The sequence below is a fragment of the Coffea eugenioides genome, chromosome 7 (assembly GCF_003713205.1).
Source record: "Coffea eugenioides isolate CCC68of chromosome 7, Ceug_1.0, whole genome shotgun sequence".
In the NCBI taxonomy this organism is placed as follows: Eukaryota; Viridiplantae; Streptophyta; class Magnoliopsida; order Gentianales; family Rubiaceae; genus Coffea; species Coffea eugenioides.
Genome location: NC_040041.1, coordinates 1,666,155 through 1,688,708, shown reverse-complemented (window position 1 = coordinate 1,688,708; position 22,554 = coordinate 1,666,155). Strand labels below are relative to the sequence as shown.

The 22,554-nt window shown below is 37.2% G+C and overlaps 4 protein-coding genes across 6 annotated transcripts; 2 read left to right on the top strand and 2 right to left on the bottom strand.

Annotated features, from left to right (window-relative positions):
- The first annotated feature begins 1,591 nt into the window (after positions 1-1,591).
- LOC113778801 lies at positions 1,592-7,097 on the top strand. Its single transcript, XM_027324299.1, has 5 exons — positions 1,592-2,403; positions 2,505-2,566; positions 2,704-4,545; positions 5,920-6,049; positions 6,204-7,097. The coding sequence occupies exons 1-5, from the start codon at positions 2,253-2,255 to the stop codon at positions 6,923-6,925; spliced, it is 2,907 nt and encodes a 968-aa protein (XP_027180100.1). The 5' UTR covers positions 1,592-2,252; the 3' UTR covers positions 6,926-7,097.
- Positions 7,098-7,444: 347 nt separating this feature from the next.
- On the bottom strand, positions 7,445-8,523 carry LOC113778127. The gene has a single exon (XM_027323407.1). The coding sequence runs from the start codon at positions 8,441-8,443 to the stop codon at positions 7,757-7,759; it is 687 nt and encodes a 228-aa protein (XP_027179208.1). The 5' UTR covers positions 8,444-8,523; the 3' UTR covers positions 7,445-7,756.
- Positions 8,524-9,281: 758 nt separating this feature from the next.
- LOC113778633 (chloroplastic group IIB intron splicing facilitator CRS2-B, chloroplastic) lies at positions 9,282-13,419 on the bottom strand. 3 transcript variants are annotated; one of them, XM_027324096.1, is made up of 9 exons: positions 13,236-13,419; positions 12,768-12,993; positions 12,563-12,647; positions 12,385-12,452; positions 11,444-11,494; positions 11,255-11,328; positions 10,154-10,212; positions 9,997-10,073; positions 9,282-9,692 (listed from the first exon to the last, which is right to left on the bottom strand). In XM_027324096.1, exons 2-9 carry the CDS (start codon positions 12,972-12,974, stop codon positions 9,576-9,578), a joined length of 738 nt encoding a protein of 245 aa, XP_027179897.1. In that variant the 5' UTR covers positions 12,975-12,993; positions 13,236-13,419; the 3' UTR covers positions 9,282-9,575. The 3 variants fall into 3 exon arrangements, with proteins under 3 accessions (XP_027179897.1, XP_027179899.1, XP_027179898.1); XM_027324098.1 differs by having other exon boundaries at positions 12,768-12,978; XM_027324097.1 differs by lacking the exon at positions 13,236-13,419 and adding an exon at positions 13,150-13,211.
- A 1,943-nt stretch (positions 13,420-15,362) lies between these two features.
- On the top strand, positions 15,363-22,499 carry LOC113777647 (plastidic glucose transporter 4). Its single transcript, XM_027322800.1, has 14 exons — positions 15,363-15,587; positions 15,818-16,137; positions 17,296-17,410; positions 17,601-17,668; positions 17,865-17,997; positions 18,080-18,179; positions 18,265-18,377; positions 18,467-18,560; positions 18,699-18,852; positions 19,722-19,868; positions 19,957-20,030; positions 21,169-21,257; positions 21,383-21,497; positions 21,896-22,499. The coding sequence occupies exons 2-14, from the start codon at positions 15,837-15,839 to the stop codon at positions 22,076-22,078; spliced, it is 1,686 nt and encodes a 561-aa protein (XP_027178601.1). The 5' UTR covers positions 15,363-15,587; positions 15,818-15,836; the 3' UTR covers positions 22,079-22,499.
- Positions 22,500-22,554: the final 55 nt, after the last annotated feature.

Genomic DNA, 22,554 nt, shown 5'->3' with positions numbered 1-22,554 from the left:
TCCAATAAAAAGTTGGAATACTTCCTGTGTCCAAAAAAAAACACAACATAGAGATATACCGTTGAAACTAAGCTATTTGCCTAATTTCTCCCTTTCGGCTAAAATTAAATTGAAAAATAAGTAAACAGACACGTAATTTATTTTGTCCTTTTCCCGTTGTAATGAACTCTAAAATGGAATTTTTTGTTGGTACTGCAATTTTTAGATAATTTGTAAAATTCTAATTTGATTGTAATTTTAGTCTTTTTATAAAACGACCATGTTACATCAAACAACATGACTATCAATTTTGAGAAAATTTTTGAAACGTAATAAAAACAAAAAAATGTTGAAAAAATGGACAATTTTTATGTAAAACTACGAGACATGTTAAATTCACACCTTACACTATAACCTATATTAATAACGTGTATCATCACAATAAGACTTCATTAATCACTCTTCTTTTAACATACACCCAATAGCCTAAAAATGATGTACTAGACGTTACTACTCTTCCAAAAAGGGGAAAAAATTTACTATATGTTTAAGAAACAAAATGCACCCAAAGATAAAAGCTTGTAACAAACCAAATTGAGTCAAATACTTGTTGTTCAGTTTTGCTCATATATTATACAAATGAGATTAGAGTTCGACCCAAGTATCAAACAAATTATAAGTATTGATCAATTTTAAGTCGTTTATTTATATAAATATTAAAGTTTGATTTCACTCGTTAAACAAAATGAGTCGAATTTAAGTTTGAAGATAATTTAATTATATTTTTAATAAATAATATATTATTCAGAACAAGTTTAATTACATTTCCTGGTTTTAAAAAATAAATAATACTAATTTATGTATAATTACTTTTTAAATAAAATAAAATATATATTAATAATATTAAATATATTTATTTTTGTATTTATTTATTTTTATATTTATATATGTGTTTAAGAATTTTCAGAAATAAGTTTGTGTTCGATTATTATGCTTAAATTCAATTCGATTGAACTTTTTTTTTTTTTTGAATTCGAAGGAGCTAAAATAAGCATATTTATGTTATGAAGGGTCGCTCGATTCATTGGAAGCTCTACTCAAAGGCCAAGGCTTTCAATTTGTATAAGATGCGAGTTTACAACGAACTTTGCCTAAAGTAAGGGGATCGTTGTCCAACCAAACGAACCAGAGTGCAAGACATTTGTTAGCATTCGGTGACATCTTTCTCCATCCCCATCTCTGAAATGTAAATGTTGACAAATCCATGAGTCCGCGTGGTTGCTCTGCTTGTCCCTTTCTATTCTTATCATACGCCTACTCTCCTTCACTAACTCACTCACTCTCACTCATCCCTCCATATCCTCTCTCCCCTGTCTTCACAGTGGCACAGTCCCTATTCACAGTAAAATTTGTTCAGAGCAGCCGTTTTCACAGCACAGCCTTTTCTCCCTTGTTCCCTTTTGTCAGCTGCTAAAATCTCTGTAAAAACTCTTTCTTTCATTCATTTCTTTCTTGGGCCTCAAAATATACAACTCCCTGCTCCTGCTATTCTGAGTCCCCTTTGATTATCCCTTTTAATTTCAAAAAACAATCAATCATCAACTTGTACCAATATGTCCAACTACTACTTGTAGTACATCTTTTTGAACTACAGAAAGCTTACGTGGGGTATATATCTATAGAGAATACTAGTGCACTAATCTGAGATGGCGGGGTACGAATGGGTAATTTTTTTTTGAAGGGAAACAGCAAGCTGAGGTGAAATGTGTCTGCTTTACCTGGTCGAATTTCCGTTGTTTAGCGACTGTTTTCTTGTGAAACTTTCTTATACGTTATCTAAGGTTCACTCTCACCAGCATTGACCGGCATTCTTGTTTGTTAGTATCTTTGAGATTCGTTTATTTTGGGTATTTCTTCTAGGATCTTTTCACGCTCTTTCTGTCTTTTGGGGAAAAATGTGATCTTTGGAGGACAAAGATAGATATTGGAAGTGTAAGATATAGACAGAAGGGATTCTTTGTTTCCATTTATCTCTTTGCTTTCTACTGTTGCAAGTATTTTGTTAGGTGCATTGTTTAAAGATGAGAAGATGAGAAGTCGGGGTGTTCAGTGATAACCAGAAAAAGTTTGAATACTGGGGTGGAGGTTTTTGGGGCTAACATGAGAATAAATGTGGGATGATGTAAAGCTTTTCGGTGTTTTATGAAGAGGATTTTAGATAGTGTTTAGAAAATTGGGTTCGAGAGGGGTCTAGTGTGTGAATTACTGGAGAAATGAGTGAAATTTCAGGGCAAACGACTTTAGCCATTGTGGAGAAGAGGCCTCAGAGGCCTGGTGGGTGTGCCGGCATCCTTTTTCAGGTATTTGATTGGAACAGGAAGTTTGCAAAGAAGAAGCTTTTTTCTAAGAAATTGCTTCCACCAGGTTAGCCTTTAGTCTTAACGCATTTTTGTTACCTCTTGTTTTGTTAACATGCTTGTGATATATGCGTTATAACACGAGATTCGTTGTTAAAATTGTGTTAGTTCGTCTGAGAAAGTCTTCAAAGAAGTTTGGAGTAGATGAAAAGCTGCCAAAGCTTCGTTTGGTATGCACTATATCAGTTAATTTTCAGTGCTTTGGTTTAATGATTATTTTGGAATAGTGACCACCACCTAGAATGCTTGTTTAGTTGCTTTGCTGGTTCTAATTATTCGGATACCCTTTTTTCCATGAATGACATAGATTGCTGATGAGAACAGTGGTGGATTTCCTTATATGAAGAAGAATGAGGGCTGTTGTAACGGTGACACTGCACAAAAGAATGAAATGCGAGCTCCTGGATTGGTTGCTAGACTCATGGGTTTGGAATCAATGCCTGCTGTAAAGCAGGATAAGTCAAAGAAGACTTTGTTGTCTGGGAGTGGAAGCGATAAAGAGGAATTTGTACATAGTCATGGCAGGTTTGAGAGGGAGGAGTTGATTGCAGAGAAAGGAGAGACAAAACAGGAGTTCAGGCCTCAGAAGCTACAGAAGACTGGACTAAGTGAGAGAAAGCCAGTGACTAAGTTTGGAGCTGAGGCATTGCAAATAAAGCATATGTTATCAAGATCGAGAAAGCATCATCAAAAACTGGTTTCTCCAGTAAAAAGTCCCCGAAATGTTTCTGGTAGGAATGCATCTCGATTTATCGGTGCTGCTACTAGAATTTTGGAACCTGGGTTGCAGAGGAGTAAGTCAAAATGTGCCCTTGCTTACTCGAATGCTATTGATCACCCTCCTACAGCAGATGCCTTCTTGGTGGAGGCAAATGATGTGGAGTCATTCCAAGATGCTAGGTGTTTTCAGACTTCTGCTAAGCCACTCAATGGGCAGTCATCATCTTGCACAAACTGCGGTCATTCGCTTGGTGGAGTGAGTACAGCAGAACAACAACCGGCTTTATCATCTGTCTCACAATTTGTGCATCCTCCTTGTCAGATGTTGGAAAGGGAGAGCGGAAGACTTGCCATATTCTGCCCTGAGCTAGAAAAGGGTAAAACTGAAGAGGGTTCCCAGTTGTATGCTGCTGCTGATATGGAAGGTAGACAGCCTTGTGCAAACTATATGCCAGAGATAAAGCTTCTCAAGAAAGCAGGTCAAAGACTGTGGCAAGCAGCTAGTCCACAAGGTAAGCTTCAGAAGGATGTATCTCCAGCTTGTTTAAGGCACAAGACGCAGGGGCAAGATCAAATGTTTCAGGTGAGGGACAGGTTACCTTCAAGATCGAAGTTAATTAGAGTGCAGAGCAACAGAGTATCAGCAGCAGCAAATGCTACAAATGAGACAACAAATTTAGTTTTACAGAAGCAAAACATTAGCAACCATTCCCATTTGAGGATGTCACCGAAACAGGATATCTATCGACTTGATACAGATCAGCGATTCAGAGACAGGGGGCACGATTCCTTATCTCCACTGCAGAAAAGAAGATCATTGAATAGTTCTAGGCAAAATGAAGGTTCTAGATTTGTCAGCTCTACTTTGGTCAAACCAACCAATATAAGATCTAGTGCAATTTCAGTGAAAGGCAGGTCTTCGACTAGTCATTCAACTATTGGACCCTGCACTAGTATTAGATTGGCACATCTGCAAGGAAGCATAAATGCTGATAGTAGCCAGAATGATAGTGATGTTATCTCCTTCACATTTAAATCCCCAATGAAGCGTAAGACAGGAATTCATGCAGATATGGAAGGAAAAAGAAATCAAAGTGGTCCAAATAGTGAAGGTACTCTAAGGAAATTATCATTGAATGAAAATGAGGGGAAAAGACACTCTCTCAAATCATTTCCTTTGAGTGGAGATAGTCTTGGCGTACTTCTAGAACAAAAGTTAAAGGAACTGACTTGTCAGGAGGAGGATTCTGCCTTTGGGGATACTGCACCTAGAAAAACCACTGCTGTGATTCTGCAGGAGTTGATATCTGCCTTAACAACAGAGAGACCGTCTCATTGGGATCAATTAGTTTATGGAGTCAATAACAGGGACAGCTATTTACGCTCTGATAATCAGCAACTTGACGATAAAACCTTTGCTGCTTTCCAGGTTTGTCATTCCTCTTGTTGGCAGATTGTAATGAAACTTACCTGCTGGATTACTCCTTCTAATTAACTCAATAATTGTACTGAGAACATGATATTTTATCTCAGATATCATTACAATATTTGCACACGTGTTTAATCATAAGATAAATAGAGGGTTTTGAAGGATGGAACTTGATTTTCTCTGTATTCGTTCTCACTTAAATAAGGAGGTAGCAATTCTCAACTTAAAACTTTTTAAGTACCTCTTTGTCGAGGAAATGTCCTGTTGCTCTTCAACTCTTGTATGGTAAACAGGACATGGGTTCACATGAATTATGGCAATAAGCAGAAAATGAGTTCATGTTGAGTGTTGAAACAAATTTAGAACAAATTCATTGACAAAAGTTCCTATTATCATCTGCGGTTTTGCTAGATAATTCCTCACTCTGATATACCGTCCATTTCTTTTATGCAATTCATTCATTGAGCTGCCAAATATAATAAACATAATTTGAGCAGCACATGATTTTGTTATGTGATTAACTAGTACTACTGTAGTACTCACTTTTAGCATGCTACATTTAGAGATGCTCCCAATCAAAATTCATGTTATATAAATTGGAAATGCTAAGAGCTGTGGTCTATGTAGAGAATGATTGAACTTAAGCCTTCCTTTCTTGCAGTGGACTTGCTCTCCATCCAAAGCAGATAAATACCGATGTATATTTGTACAGATTATTTGTTTCTTGCTTATCTCTTTTGGGACTGACAAGCATATAATACCTCTAGGGGAAGGGGGAAAAAAGTAAGAGGGATAACAGCTTCTTCATTGTTCAGCCTTGTATGCTGCATATTAAGTCAAAGTGGTATGACAAAACAAGTTCTTGATAATTTAGAAGAATTCATTGTGCTGCTTTTACAATGAGTAAAGGAAACTGTTTGAAGGTAGGTATTAGTGAGTTTGGCAGTCAATTCAACTATTAGCTTGAGTGCACATTTTTTGCAGAAGAGATTCTCGTTTCATTAAGGGTAAAACAGTTTTCATATCTGTTGCTGGTCACTTTTTCAGGCTAAGTACATTGATAACTAAATGAATTGCTTATTTTATTTGTCAGGAATGTGTTAGAATATTAAGATAGTATTTGCTACTAGTGCGATTTATTTTGATATTCTGGAAGGCAAATTAAGTGGCATGTACAATTACATGGACTTGAGTTTCTTTGTCTCTGTGAAGGAATGGTGACTTCCCTCATTAATACCAATACTAATGTATGTTCAGATGTAATAGGATTTTTTCTCTTTTAATGTGTTTTTGTTGACATGCCCTTGTTAGACGGCATGCTTGATTGGAGACGATTGTCCACCTATGATCTTTATTTTGGTTTTCTCTTCACAGGCCAAACCAAAATCAACCAAGATTTCAGTTGGATATCTACCTAATGGTGAACATCTAAGCCCTGGATCTGTTCTTGATGCCTCTTTTTCCAATGACAGCTTTGCCTCCAGTAGTCTGGATGATGGCTCAAGTAAATGGCTCTCAAACTCTTTGCTGTTGAAAAGATTTCCAGTAAATAGTCTGTTGTTTCACTTACAATAATTGTACATCTTCTAGATGTACTCAGCAAAGATCTCAAATGCTATTTCATTTCTTATTATCCAAATATTTGCTTCTAATTCCAGGGTGCAATCTGGGTATGGAATCTACGGAATACTATGAAGGACAATGTCAACTGGAGACTGATGCAGATCTTTTGGACTCTGCATGCTCATTAAGCATGGGAAAGTTCTATAGAGAGTCGGTAACCCATCTCCTCAACAACATTTCTGAAGTTTTTAGCGCTATAAACCTTGCCGATGGCCATCTGAAGGGAAGAAAGCTCACACACGCAAAGGAGGTCCTTTTGAATGCTGAACTGGTGTTCGTAAACGCAGCTCTGCCTGATGCAGTTGTTAATGGAGGCTTTTCAATCAGTCATTTTGTCCTTAATGAACTGGAGCTGCTAGCGAGCGTCATGTGGACAAACTTTAGTGGCTTTGCTGCTTTTGATATTAATAAAGAAGGAAATCAACTAAAAGGTTTTGTGTTTGATTGTGTCATTGAATATTTGGAGTCGAGATTTGCCCGATATTCAAACTCCGGATTCAATGCCTGGACAAGACTTCCTCTCCGCATGAAAACTGAAATGCTGATATGTGAGATTGTTGAGGAGGTTGGAAGGTGGGCAGGATTGGCTGGCCTAATGGTTGATGAACTAATAGAACATGAAATGAGTCACTCTTTTGGGAAATGGACTGATTTTGAGCTTGAAGCATTTGAGACAGGTACTGGAATCGATCAGCAAATACTCCAAAGCTTGATTACAGAGGTTGTAGTTGACTTTATATGCTCCAGTGCAAGCTAAGGCTGCTAAATATGGACTTGCTAATGGCCATGTACCCTCTTCTAATTGACTCCTCCTCTCTTCTTGTTCCGGTCCTAATGGCATTATTTTTGTAGAAAGTAATGGATTCAAATTGGGTACTCTTTACTACAACAGAAGCTATTGAATCTGTAAAAAGTATTTTATTGCTAAATTACCTTTCTTTTCTTTTCTTTTTTTTTCCTTGCCCCGTTTATCCTATTTGAGAAGCTGCATGTGATGGGTAATACTTTACCTTGAACAGCTGATCCTGTACTTCTAGAAAGGAAAATCTAACAGGGAAACAAACGTGCCGTATCTAGTCCAGCCATACGAACAAAGTGGAAATTGAGGAAACAATAATCTTTCGTGGAAGCAACGTTAACTAGCAGGTCTTAATTGAGGCAGATACCTGTAAGTAAATGCTCATCAAGGATTTGGCAACAGCAGTCACTTTTTATGTAAACGAACAAAACGGCTCTTTAGCAACGGAACGAATAAATAATTATTATAAGAAAAAAAAAAGAAAAAAGAATGTGATTATGTGAATCAATCCGTATCATCACAAATAAATCCAATATTCTATGTTACACCAAATCACTGTGCTCTGCTCCTACACGGTAGAAAATCCATCAAGAAAATTATCTTGAAAGAATCTTTCAGGTGATAAACCTTTTCAAGTCAAAGAGTCAAATCCCTCCCATCGTCCCCTCCAGTCCACCTTCGGAAAAAAATCAAAGAACAAAAAGTAAACTAATGACAGAAAAAGAAAAATCATCACATGAAGAGGGAAGAATAGAATCATGGCAAAAGCAAAAGCAGCCCACTCCAAACTCAAAACTGCCTATAGCCCAAAACAGTCTTGCCGATTCCTCTTCCAATCCTTCCTCCCCTGTTTTCTGCATTGATAGCATTTCTTGCATCAGAAGCCAACCCTCGCAAATCCTCCATACTTGCATAGCTCTTCCTAGCCATCAATCCTCCACTCCTTTTCTCCCCTGAATTCACAGACTTACTCCCTCCCAGCTTCCCCATAATCCCATCAAACCTCCCAGAGTTCCCGCTTTTCGACCGCAACGGAGGGGTCACTGACTTCTCCATTGTAGGTGGCAGAGTAGGCAACGGTGGCGGCTTCCGGTTCTCTTTCCTCAGTGCCGATGAAAAATCGGGAACAGATTGAGTCAAGACAGAGGATGTTGATGTCCCTTTTGGCCTTTTTGGTGGTGTAGCAAAAATCCCTTGAAATTTGACCTGTTTCTTTGGTGGGGTTAGAATCAATTCCTCTTCTTCAAGAATTGGCTGCTGCATACTCTTCATTCTCAGCCTTGATTCTCTGAGAGCAGCATAGTCTTTATATCTCGGCCCTCTTTCCATGAAAAAAGACTCGGTAGTAGTCAATTTCAGCATTTGAGGCTGATCAGAATTAAAGAATTGGGAGAGGATTAAGGAGTTTGGATCAAGGGCAGTGTAGAAAGAAGTGAGAGATTGGTTGTGTTGCAGAGAGCCAGAGGTCCCTGCCATTGTCGATGGTAATCTGAAGAGATTTTATTGATGGATTTTGTAGTCCAGTCCAGTTTTCGGAGTTTCTAAGAGGTTTTGAGTTCACAACGGTCTAATAAAAGGGGGGCTATTCAGAGGCCCCACGTTTTTCCCCAACGTTAATATTTAGGTAGGTCCTGTTTATGTTGGAAAAGGCGAACCAAATCACAGGAAGAGTGGACTACTTGGGAATTTTTTTTTTTTTAAGGCGTGGACTACTTGGGATTTGATCGCATTCCTTTCTTTTGTACTAATCATTTCTTTGAGAGATTAGAAAGTGAGAAACAGAATCTCTTTTATGTGCCCACCAAAAAAAAAAGAAAAGAAGGGAATAAAAGAAATAGAAAGGAGTACTTTGTGATTCGTACAAAGCTAGTGAAGTTTTGTCTCCTGCGATGTGCTTTAGAAATTGTTACCACATCCAAATTATCAGGATCCTATGCATTACTAGAAGTTAACTTCTGGGAAGCCACTACTTTTTGGGTTCATTGTTTTTGTTGGATGTCTTTCCCTGTTTGCTACCAGGACGGCTATCAGTTCACTCTACAAATGGCTGCTGCTGGATTAGATTTACTTGCGATGCTGCTGTTTCAGTGCCGAACAAAAATTGTTAACGTCAACATACCTGAACTGGCGTTATATTTGCTATTAATTTATAAACTGCAAAATTGTGTAATGCTCATATTCTTGCGAAACATCTACTTCTTTTCGGTGAGAGAGTTGTTTTATCCGCTCAAGTTCTTCCCGGCTACTGCTATCTTAAAAAGTAACTACAAAGGTTTTCTTGATTTGTACGTTAATGAAAGATTGCATCTCACTGTTTCGGCAAAGTGTCTTGTATCTTGAAAGGGTGCCAGTTGGATGAATGTTTATGTCTTCGTTACAGACCTCAAAGGAAAATAGCGGACAAGGTTTACAAGACAAAAGAACCAGAGAGAGAGATGCTACTAAGAAACAAAGCTATTGAAATCCATCTACTTGAGACATCAGCCGGCATGTATAAAGTTACTTTTGGAGCTGATTCCAAATAGAGTCCAGTCTCAATTGACAGCTTTTCCTACAATATATTCTGCTAGATGACATCTCTATACAAAATTTGTTGGCTTCAATTATGTTATACTTTATGATATTTGTATTTCTGCCCAAGATTAAATCTTGTAATTCTACTGTTGAATCCTTCCTGGATCAGGGCTCTAACAGCTTCAACACCCTGTTCCAGCGCTGCGTCTATCTGCAAATTATGAAAGAAAGTCATTAGCTCCAAGCAAATGTACAGTTGATACATAGCTGCAACAACTTAAAGTTTATCTTCGTTCCGGTCCACGAATTCAGCAGCAAACGAGCAGTACTTCTATGGGGAAATCCCAGAAAGAACAGAAAGTATATTAGCATTATAGACCTATACTTTACAGTATACCGTAAGGGGGATGGTCATATGTAACCTTTAATGAGGAATCATGTCCATTTTAACACTATGCTCTTCGTAACAGAATAAACAACCTAATCCTTCGTATAGGGCTGACAAAATCTTTTACCTGTTCTCGCTCCACTGTACTGAACTTCTGAAGTAGAAAAGCCTTCATGTCCATGGTACCAGGTGGATTTCCAATGCCTACAAGAAAACGTGAGTTTGACCTCAAGCTTAGGGCAAAAGTATGTTATTACCACAAGCATGGAATCCAAAATACTAACCAATGTAAAACCGTGGAAATTCGCGACGGCCGTCCAAATGCTCCATTACGCTCTTCACCCTGTGACAGAAAAGCAAAAACTGTGGCTATCCCTAATTCAGCAGTAAGAATGAAAGGTAGTTAAAGTGTAATGCAGAAAGAGCAAGCATGCCACATAGTAAGACTTTCTTTTTTTCGAAAGAGCTACATATTGAGCCTTAGAACAGAATATATCTGATCTTTGACAGCAGCAACATGATAAGATTCCAACATTTAGATTTGAGGGCTCAACAAGGATAATTATCGTCATATCAGAAAATGCAAATAAAAAATATTTGAGAAAATTCCTCAGTTAATTCACATAACAGTGATACAGGAACAGAGTGTCTATCTACATATTTACACATGCAATATGAACTAATCAATCAAGTATTGGGAAAGATGAAGGCAACACACCTTATTTCTGAATGATTATAACCTAAATGCAGAAAAATGCCCTACAACTTGGCTAATTACTAACACCATGTCCAAGTACACAAAGTGATTACCGACAACATTTAAGATGAACTGAAGACCGTCACATTGATGGTCAGCAACTTCTTCACCAAATTCAGGTGTTTAGTTTAAATCAAAGAACTATTTCTAGTTGCCTAAAAAAAATTTCTAATTGCCAACATGGCAAACAGGCGCACTGCTAGCAGACTCTTCAAGCTTAAGACAGAAGCTGGTTATCGGGGTCGAAGTCCCATCAAGTAGAACGGCATTTTAGGCCGCTAAATGAGCATGTGTTACTGACCAAGCTAAATGGAAATAGTCAAAATTCTAAGATGAAATATGTGATACTTCAATTGAGACAACAATGACTTGTTAGCCTACACATAACTGGGGCATTTAGAGACTGTTAACTTTTTAGTCTTCTCTTCTATAATCTGAACTTCTTTTGCTTGCAATTTACAAGCACATATATTTTACTTGAAAAAAGAAGAATTTAGTCAACCATACATGCACTCCGAGGTGTGAGGAGATTAAATAAAGTCAACTGACACAAAGTGTGACAATAACATTTTAGTTATCTGGAATTTTATTTATTTTTTTTTTATAAATCATTGTCCAATAACTATACCCATTGTGATGACCATGACCTCCTTTGGGTTGAAGCCGTAAAACACCATTTGGTAAGCTCATCTCGTCATAGACCTACAAAATGATTAGATGGCTCAGAAATATTTCGTTAGAAAGGAAAAACATGCATCATCAATCTCACACCACATTAACCAGAAAATGTTAATAGCACATGGTAAAAAATGCAAACCAGTAGGATGTGGCGCAAAGGTACTCTGTAGTATGCAGCAAGTGGTCCAACCTAGTAAAAAATAGAATAAACAATGATCTAGCAATTAATTACTTGAGACGCAGGACAGCAATTAAGCAGAAAGTCAGGTTTTCTGATGCCAATCATATGAAGTGAAAGATAACAGTTCAGAACATCAAGAGTAGAATAAGAAACAGATATCTAGACAATTTTAATAAGGCTGTATTAAGTTGCCAAGCAGTGGTTGATTGCTATGAAAATCTAAAGCAGCAAAGCAAACTGCAAACAGCAAGTAAAAGGAGCAGGGTGCAATTTAGAGAAAGCAAGTCAAGCTTAGGGGTTTAAAGACAACGTCCAATCACAATAGGAAGATGTTAATTTGCACAAATGGATAGGGAGAAAAACTTGATGAGGAACGAAATATTACTGCATAAAAGATATGCTGACCATTGATATCTTCAACGTTTATACAGCTGCTAATTTATTGACAGTGCAAAGCAAGATCTAAATCTATGGTCACATGTGTCCAACATTTTCTCACATAGAAATATTAACCTTAAAAATTCGAGTGATTGTTTGAGTGCTACAACAAAGGGTCAAACTGGTTTCGGGGTTTGTTGCAGAAACATATTATAAGATATTTCTTTAACTGAGAAGAACAATGTTGTTTGAGTTTATCCTTGTGTTGCAATGGTTAGCCACTCTCAAAAGTTTGCAGCTAATAAATTATGCTGGTGTTCAATCATATTGGGTTTTCAAAATCAAATACAACAAGAATAATAGTAAAAGTAGAAATTCATACATAATTGTTGTCCAAAGAACCAAGTACCAATACATTGGACAATTTAGTATACATATACTCCTGTTAAAAACAAATGTCGAAGACACGTAATTATGGTAAAAGTCTTCAACCTATAATCAATTGAGTAACGAGAACATACTGATTCACCACTATAGTTCATGTACGCCTGAGGTTTGGCCAGCAAGACCGGAACTTCTCCAATAGAACCTGCATAGATTAAGCCAAAAAGGTTTGAGCAGCCATATAAACTGCCCTACGAGTATAGAATGAAGCTAATTCAGACAATTTGTCGAGTATGTAGTGAGCAACATAAGCACCTATTCCCACCAATGCCTTTGACTGTATAGTGTTCATCACAATGCCTTCTGCTTGGGATATGCAATCTATCATTTCAAACCCAACCTAATAAAAACAAAACAGCTTACATATGCTCAAAATGGTATTTAGCACTTGAACAAATAATGCACGAAATTATCAGGAATGCACAACAACCACCCAAAAAAGAAATGAACTTGTTTATACATTGTGGCGTGTCCCGTGATATTTATTTCCGGGGTTTCCCAACCCAACAATAAGCCATGGGGTATACTCCACTTTAACCCCATTGGATTCTGGCAATGAAGCCGAAACACGAAGCCTTGTTGGAGCTAAATGCCGCAGATGAAAGCAGGGTCTTCTTGGATAAGATATATTAGTACAAGTTTTGGGCGCAGATATAGCGTGCAACATTGACCTTCACAACAGAAATCTGTGAAACCAAAACAGTTAGTTTGTAAAAATCCAACCATTAAACCACAGAATCCAACCAGACCAAACTTACTAAGTAGAAATTCATTCGATACAGAAAATGGGCTTGCATTAGAATAGCAAATACAAAAGAAAAACAGAGGATACAAAAAGGCACCACTGCAAATTTAAGCAATAACCAATTGCAGTGACAATCAGCAGTTAGCAAACAGCAATGCCCAAAAATTTAAGGGATAAACTGACCTAAAAATCCAGAAACTTGTGATAATTGAGAAGTGTTAGGGAATCAGTTGGAGATGTAAAGTTTCAGCCCGCCACTGATTTCTTCCTCAAACCAGGGGCTGGAAGCCTGGAACAACTGATTTTTCATTCTTCTGCTGTTATCTATTTGCACTCGTAGCAGTGTAGAATATATGTTTTCGTTTTCCTTTTCCCTGATATTTTTGCTCCCGTAAAATGTCGTCCAACCACATGTTTTATAAGCAGTTTGTAGGTGATGTCATTCCATCCCACCGGTGACCAATAGGTCTTAAGTTCGAGTCTCTGCTCTGCTGGATTCCTTTGCGCACATATCGTGCTTGGACCGGGTTGGGGCGTTTGGCCGGACCGCAGGAAATTAGTCGGACCCCGTAAAGATTAAACCGAACACATTTATCAGAAGTAATGATTTTTTTTAAAGTAGCAAAAAAAAAAAACCTTTACATTTGTTGCTAGCACACACATATATATATATATATATGTGATAGTAGAAAATTATCTTCAATGTAGGATCACTGTGGTAAATCTCAAACAAGCAGTTGCACTACCCTTTTCCCAAATCATGCTGCATATCATATCGTTATTTTATGGGTCAAAATTTGCAATCCACTAAGGGTTGGTTTGGATTGGGCTTTATTTCCTCAAATTTATTTGCTTACATCATCATTACAATTTCCAATACACATTTTTACTTTCCCAATTACCTTTTTATCTCACATACATCACATTACAAAAAGTGCTACATTAAAAATATCTCTAATAATTCACAATCCAAACAGACCCTTAGTTTCTTATAATACAATCACAAAAGTTAAGACCGCACAACAAATGCAAGACACCCATTTCTCCTTCTTATGTTTATATTTATATCATAAATTTCAATTGTTTTTTGCAAATGAACTCTTACCTTTTATAGGAGAGGAAAATAGGTTTTCTATTTTTTTTTTCATATTGTCCCAGACTAGTTGTTTTGCTGCAACGTTTCAACTTTACCAGAAAAAAATGCTTCAAAAGAAAAACTTTACCAAAAAAAAAAAGCTTTACTAACACGCAATAACGTATCAAAACTTTCCCCATAGACAAATTGTATAAATTTTGTATATCAAGTATGAGCTAAAGAGGATTACTAAATATTAGATCATCTTGATTAAATTAACTTCCAATTAGTTAAAGGGACCAAAATTATCTTGAGTAGGTAATTTAGTAGGTAATTTGAGAATGGCTTGAAGTAAACTGCCCCATTAAATGCAAATAGGATAGTAGAATCAAGAATGAGGGCGTAGTTGAATTTACTGTCCTGGAACACGTACGACCGAGAGGACCCAACATCGGAAGGGTCACGTGCGCTCGCCTGCTGTCAGCGACATCTCCAACGCAACCCAAATCTAACCCGAAATCCAACCCAAAATCCATTCCCCAGTCACCCGGCCCCATGCAGCAATTTATAAATTTATCAAATTTAATAATATTTTACTTGCATCATAAACACATTTTTCAATTAACATTTTTATATTTTTAACTACTTTTTATCTTACATATATCAAATAATAAAAAATGCTACAGTAATTATTCCAAATAATATTCCAAATAATATTCTATCCAAACACACTAGTATTAGCAGTAATTATTTGATTTTATGTGTAAATAAATTTAGATCAATCTTTTATATACTGTCAGTATATATATTATTATCATAAAATATATAATACATATGTAAAATTTAAATTTAAAATTCAAAATTTACTCATTAATCATTAATCTAATCGTGATAGTGTATACACTGACAGTAAATTTTTACTTGTTACTAGTAATACTTTAGTACTTATATTTATTATATTATTGTCTTACATTTATTTACTGTGCTAATTTGTTGTACACTCTAATGTGAGATTGAATGAAAGCAGTAACAAATTGCACCACGTCAAATACGACAATAATCAATGAAAAACACTAAGAAAGAAAGAAATGGAATCGAACAATTAATGTGAAAATAAAAGTACCCATAAGGAGAAAAGAAGGGAAGAAAAATAGCAGCGGAAATGTAACGAGGAAAATAGTACAGTACTAGTTGAATCCTCCCCCAACATCGTTAGTAACTAAAAAAAAAAAAGCAATCACCATTAGCAGCAGTGGTAAACACTACGGTAATCTCCAATTGAATACTCCAAAAAATTCTCCAAATTCAATCTCCTCATAATTTTCCGGATTCCACAAAGCCTCTTCCCCTCTGAAACTACACCCTATAATCCCTGCTGCATCACTTGTACCAACTGCCAAACACGATCCATTTCTATTCTCGATCCCACATTTTCTCATCGCACCATAAACCTCTGCTCGGTACAATTCACTTGTTGATTTTCTAGAAGCATATTTATGTATCATATCATACACAAATACTCCTACCTTTTTTTTGTTGTTGCTGTTTTTGGCAAATTGTTTGAAATTCACGTTTCTTGTAATGGGCGCATATTAATTAGTATTATGTTACCTGTAAATAATTCGGCTGAGTTTGTTTCCGTTTTCTATTTAATAACGGTTGACTTTTGTGGCTTCGGATGGATATATAGGTAGGTACGGCTGTGGAAAATGCAAGCTTCAATATACGCAGCTGCGGCAGGAGTAGGGGCGAAGGGGAGTGTAGGCTGCGTTGGCGTTCCCCGGCGTGGACGTAGTAGTAGGAGTAGTAGGGCGTTAGCAGCTGGTTTTGGAGAGTTGAGGAGTAGGAGGACTACTGATTCTAGAAATCTAAGTCTCTGCATGTCGGCTGAAAGGAGCAGCCGCAGCTGCTTCGGTTTACGATTGGACTCGGTTTCTATGGGAATCGAGCTCGGCCGCGTCGGACCGTCGTCGGTCAAGTCCAGATCAGTCTATGCCCAGGCTTCTACTGGTTAGTTGACTAGTCTGATACTGGTTAGTTGACCAGTCTGATTGCTTTCGTTTTCTCCTTCTGTTTGTTTTAAAATTGCATTATTCTTAATTTCCAACTTATTCTGCTCCCAGAATTGGTGCTAGTTTTGGAATTGAGTGCACAAATCAGAATTAGTTAAGAGGTACCAACTACCGATTAAACTTGCTATTTGTGCACTAATTAAACTTGCTAGGGGCGAATTAGAAGTTTCCGTATTTGAGTGAGGAGTAATATTGTATTAAATTTCAGTAAGGACGATAGAAGTCTTTAATATATATGTGTGTGTGTATATATATATATATATATTTTGGATACTCCCTACATACTTTTAATTACTTTCAGTATTTTAATTTAGTGGTATGAGATGCAGTCGGTTCCACGCTTCCGCTCTCACTTCTTTTCTGAGTAACTTCTCCTGATCGACCAAATGACAAGCGTATCTCCGTGTGACAAGTTTTCTACATTTCTGGTTCATTTCTATTTCTTTGAATGTGGAATGCGGATGTATGCTACAATTCTTTATCTGCTTGTTTCTTGACTTTCTAGTATTACGTCACCAACCAGAAGCAGATTAGAGCTTCGAGTGAGGTAGATGGTGATCTGTCATTTGGTGCATTGATGAAACGAGTTAGTGGTAATGTAACTCTAACGATCCAAAACTGGTCCCATAATCCTCACTATTGCTGTTAACAGATAGCGGCAGTTCTTAGGAAATTCCCTGATAATGGGATTGTCTACCTTAAGTAAATTTGAGTTCACTTTTGAAGTTGTACTTCACACTGTAGACTGCGTTAACTGACTCTAATTTGAGTTCACATTTGAAGTCGTGATTCACACTATATGGAGCTTTAAATAAAAATGAGATAGCTTCAGTAATCACGAGTACAAGGTTAATAACTTTCTCGTTAATGACTTACAATCTGACTTTTTTTTTGTTACTTTCTTACTAGTTTCCTTGAGTTTCTTTAAATATCTATAAATGCATCTCATAGAGCAGTATGTGCAAACCACCACCACCCCCCACCACCCCAAAACAACAACAAAAAAAACCGATACCAAAAAAAAATCAAATCACATGTATTCTTATATTAGGAAATTTGTTTGCTTAGGCAGTAATGTACTTCTTTGGAACCACAGGAGGAGATATTGAGGATATTGAGCCTGCCAAAATCCAGAAGAGATCGTCTGGTTCAGTCTTGCCATATGTGGGGGTTGCTTGTTTGGGAGCCATTCTGTTTGGATATCATCTAGGGTATGACCAAGCCTCAATAACTGGATCTGCTTCACTGTCTGAAATTTTGAGCTTGACTTGTACAGATGCCATGGCAGTTCAATTAGAGTTTACTTTTTTGTGCAATCATCTATTTATTTATTTTTTGCTTCTATTTTATCTAACATTCAGCTGTAAATCGAGGCTTAGTCATCCATCTTGCTTGATTTAGGGTGGTTAATGGTGCCCTGGAGTACCTTGCAAAGGATCTTGGGATTTCTGAGAACACTGTGTTGCAAGGCAAGTCTCATTTGTACCTTTTTTTTTGTTCATCTAGCTTATTCTGTTTTTCTATATTCATCTTATTTCCAACATATTCTTGTAAGATAATCAATCATTAAGCACTTGTTTATTGGAATGCGATCATATAGGTCTTCTCTTCCCGTTTATTGTGTGAAATGAGATCTCATTCTGTTCCTTTTTTTGTTTGGGATAGGATGGGTGGTTAGCACTCTACTTGCTGGTGCAACTGTTGGTTCATTTACTGGGGGTGCTTTGGCTGATAAATTTGGTCGAACCAAAACATTTGTCTTGGATGCCATTCCACTTGCTGTTGGAGCATTTCTTTGGTTTGTTCTTTAATTTTGATGATGAGGTTGTTTTGTTTAGTGTTGTTAATTGGATAAAGCTTAAAATTTTCATGATGTTCAGTACAACAGCCCAGAATGTGCAGACAATGATAGTTGGGCGGTTGCTGGCTGGCATTGGTATTGGCATCTCATCTGCTATTGTGCCACTTTACATATCTGAGGTCATGTTCATCTAATATATAAGTTTGTTCTTGGTTTTCTTCCTTACTGTTCATCTGACATGCTGTTGTTTTTTTTTTTTCAAAGATTTCACCAACTGAAATTCGTGGGACGCTTGGATCTGTTAACCAGCTATTTATTTGTATCGGGATTCTAGCAGCACTGGTAGCTGGGTTGCCCTTGGCAGGAAATCCTTTATGGTATATCTTTGTTACATTTTAAGTTTTTATGATAATTAAAAAAACTTTTTACTGATTTAAAATTCTCCATTCTTATGCTTCTTTCTAAGGTGGCGAACAATGTTTGGCATTGCTTTTATTCCATCCATTCTGTTGGCACTGGGAATGGTTTTTTCTCCTGAGAGCCCTAGGTGGCTTTTCCAGGTTCTGTTATAAGCTTGTATCTTTTCACCATTTCTTAAATCCATCTTTTCATTTTATATGTGAATGATTGAGTAACATGTTGTTCTCCAGTTAATGGTCATGAATAACTATTCTTAAGTCGGAATATTCTTATTGCAGCAAGGGAAAATAGCTGAGGCTGAAATGTCAATAAAGAGGCTATTTGGAAAGGAAAGAGTTGTTGAAGTCATGGATGACTTGAAAGCAGCTGCTCGAGGTTCTTCAGAACCCGAAGCTGGTTGGTTTGATCTTTTTAGTAGCCGGTACTGGAAAGGTATACCTTTATTTACGATGCAATTTTATCAGAAATTTACGTACAATGATTTAGTTAAGGTTGTGTCATTGAACACATATTTAGAGTTGACATTCATAATTGTACACATCCCGACTTAATAGGTAAAATTACAATTGTTATGGACTGACGTGCTATACTGTTTGTAAGTAATCAAGCTGCTGTTTAACATACAATTATTTGCTTCCTTCTTTCCATTTGCATGTGAAGCAAAAATCTTGGAATTTCATAGACTTCTTCTTGAATGATTTGTCTGTCTTGACTCAGTTTTGACGTTGATTTTATCTTTAAGGTTAGTATCAGTATATTTAAGTGCTTGTTGTATGATCAGGCTTATTCCTAAAGGTACAGATTTTAAACAGCTGCAAGTTGATTGTGTTAGTTTGTTGTGTTTTGCTAATTTGGTGCATCATCCATTTGATCATCTGTAAATACATAGTACTATTGTCAATAGGAGTTGCCTAAATTGATATCCCATGTCCTAGAGAGGGGCAATGAAAATTGTTCAGATGAATGTTGTTATGCCTTCTGTTCATGTTGTGTTTATGGTTTATCTCAAGTTCTGCTCATACCTTCTAAGGTCTTAGGTCTACATGTGTCAAGACACACAGTGCACCCTAGTACTTCCGAGAATAATCTTTTTTTTTGGTTTATGTGCATATGCTTTCACCTTTTTGGTGATGGCAATTGGGATTCAGCAAGCTTGACTATGCATATCGGCAGTGGACTGGCTTTGAGCCTTGTTTTTATTTTGGTGTTGTGAGTAAAAATTGAGAAATTAAGGGTCTGTGTCTGTCTATTAAACACCTTCACTTATGTGCTCAAGCAATTCTGTGTTGATTTTTGTACAGTTGTCAGTGTTGGGGCTGCTCTCTTTTTGTTCCAGCAGTTGGCTGGTATAAATGCTGTTGTTTATTATTCAACTTCGGTTTTTCGGAGTGCTGGAATTCAATCTGATGTTGCGGCCAGCGCTCTTGTTGGAGCTTCAAATGTCCTTGGTTAGCTGCCTGATTAGCATTTTCAGAATATATATCTTTCCTAGTTGAGGATCATTTTCATCTGACTGGATGCATTTTATTCTCCTAGGTACAACTGTTGCATCATCATTGATGGACAAACAAGGAAGGAAAAGTCTTTTGCTTTTAAGCTTTGCTGGAATGGTATGTGCTGCAAAGCTATGTCTTTGGAGATTTTACATCTAATTTTGCACTTAAAATCAAATAAAAATTATATCTACAAGAATAAACTCATTATTCTGTTAATGAGCTTGACTAACAGGTAAATATGTGTGTCTATTCTAGCACGGTACCAAGTGATCTATAGTAGCCCACCAATATATTTTTACTGGGTGCTGAAAAAATTAATGGTGGCTCTGAGGAGTTGGATTTAAGTGATCTACTTGTAAGTTGTATGAGGTGGTTAAAATACAATGGAACAATGGCATTCTATGGTGTTCTGTTGCCTCTGTGCTGATGCTCTTAACCTAAATGATTTTAGATGCTCTTAACCCAAAATTATTGCTATAGAATATGAAAAACTAGGATGGTGAAAGCCCGGTGCATAGGCTGCTATCACTGTAGGACTGGCAAATGTTCCTGCGTCAATATTAAAGAGCATGCATAAGAACAGGACCATCTTTTCTGGCAAGTATTTTTGCCAGAATGGCCTTATTTTAGTTCCCGAGCTTGCACCTTATCAATTGCTGTCATGGATGTCTGATGGTGATGCAGCGAATAATCCAATTCTAGTTGTCCATCTGCTTGTTATCTAGTTCCTGCTTAGAGACCTAAATTTCCTAAGCAATATTTGGTGTCCTTTTGGCCTGCATTAGGTTAACCTTGATAGTGCCTCATAAATATGGAGGGATTTTAATAACTTGGATGGGACAACTTCTTATGAACAGCTATGATGATTTTGATTTCAGAGTGCAGTAAGTCTACTTTAGCATTGGCTCTGGAGAGTTTTGTTGCTATATCAAACGTCAAACATTGCTAAGAAAAGGATATGATGATTTACCACTGTAGACCAATACTTAAGTACGACTGTAACTGATTGTTGCATTAATGTGGTGAATAGCTGAAACCTTTAACTTGGGTGGGCCTGGACTTTGAACACCTATTGCAGACCTGGGCGCATAGCATTTAATAATTTATTTGTCCACTGCTCTATGGTGTTTGGATGTCGGCTTTTCCCAGCTTCAGCTGGCTGTAGATTTTGAGTTGTTATTTTCTCCTCTCTCTCCTTTTTAGGCTGCTGTAGATTTGAGTTGTTATTTTCTCTTCTCTCTCTTCTTTTTAGGCTACTTCCATGGTGCTACTGTCGCTGTCCTTTACGTGGAGTGTTCTGGCTCCATATTCAGGCACTCTTGCTGTAATTGGTACAGTTCTGTAAGTATAATATTAACTGCTTGGTTTCAAAATTTAAAGTTTCATTTGAAGGGATTGAGTATTTGCATCTAGAATTTTACATACAATCAGTGAAATGCAAACTCATGTTTCTCAAAAAAATACAGTTATGTGTTGTCCTTTTCACTTGGTGCTGGTCCTGTTCCTGCGCTTCTACTGCCTGAAATATTTGCCTCTCGAATTAGAGCAAAAGCAGTTGCATTGTCGTTGGGCATGCATTGGGTGAGTCATTACTTCAAATGGTGTGATCTTACTTCTACGGTTGTTTTTCTCTTACCTGCTTTCTTTCTTTCTGCAGTCTAGTGTTTTTATTTAATGATACAGTTCACCTGCTTGAGGCGGACTTTTATGCAGTCTTAATTTGATAGCATTCTCGAATTTTTTAGCCCTTTTTGGTAGGATCAGATAATTCCTAGGCAATTTGGATGAGTACAATTTTGCTATGCATTTGTGAATAGCCCTCAAAATTTATGGAGATCTTCATTCGTCTGTTCTTTTTGTGCAATACGTTTATTTTGATTACTTACTTTCCTTCGCCATTCTTGCTGTGCCAATGCAATATGATCTCTATGTTAATCTCTTGTCAGCATCGCTAATTTGCTTTTTACATATTTATACAGATCTCGAACTTTGTCATAGGCCTCTACTTCTTGAGCTTTGTCAACAAGTACGGGATCAGTAAAGTCTACCTGGGATTTGCATCTATATGTCTTCTAGCAGTTTTGTACATAGCTGGTAATGTTGTCGAGACAAAAGGGCGGTCGCTCGAGGAGATAGAGCGTGCACTTAACCCTGCAGTTTGAGACCTGTGATGGATAAACTTCTCTAGCCTCTTCAACCTTGCGGGCTTGATCAGAATATTTTCTCCACAGAGTTTTTGCTGAGTGGGCATTGTACTGCCTACAATCTAGCTTGTCGTTTGGTTTCTGTAATTAGTGCGGGGTACTGACTTAACAGTCATCTGTGATTTGCGTTTGCAACACCATCGGGATTGATGTGAAGAGCACCGGTGACTTTGCCACTGGGCTCTAAAATCATTTTTTCGAGTCTCGTGTCAATGTGGGGAGAGCATGGTTCTGTTGTAGGGTGATTTGCAAATAAAAAGTTGTAAATAGGGGTGCAGGCTTTGAACGTCTCTGATGCAAATGATGTACACCGTACTTTTCGTCCATATTCTCTTTGGAGCCTGAAACTTACATGATAGCAAACTATTTCACGGGTGTATTCGCATATGCAGATTAGGTGCGATTATCAGTTATCTTCATTGATGAAATTTCTG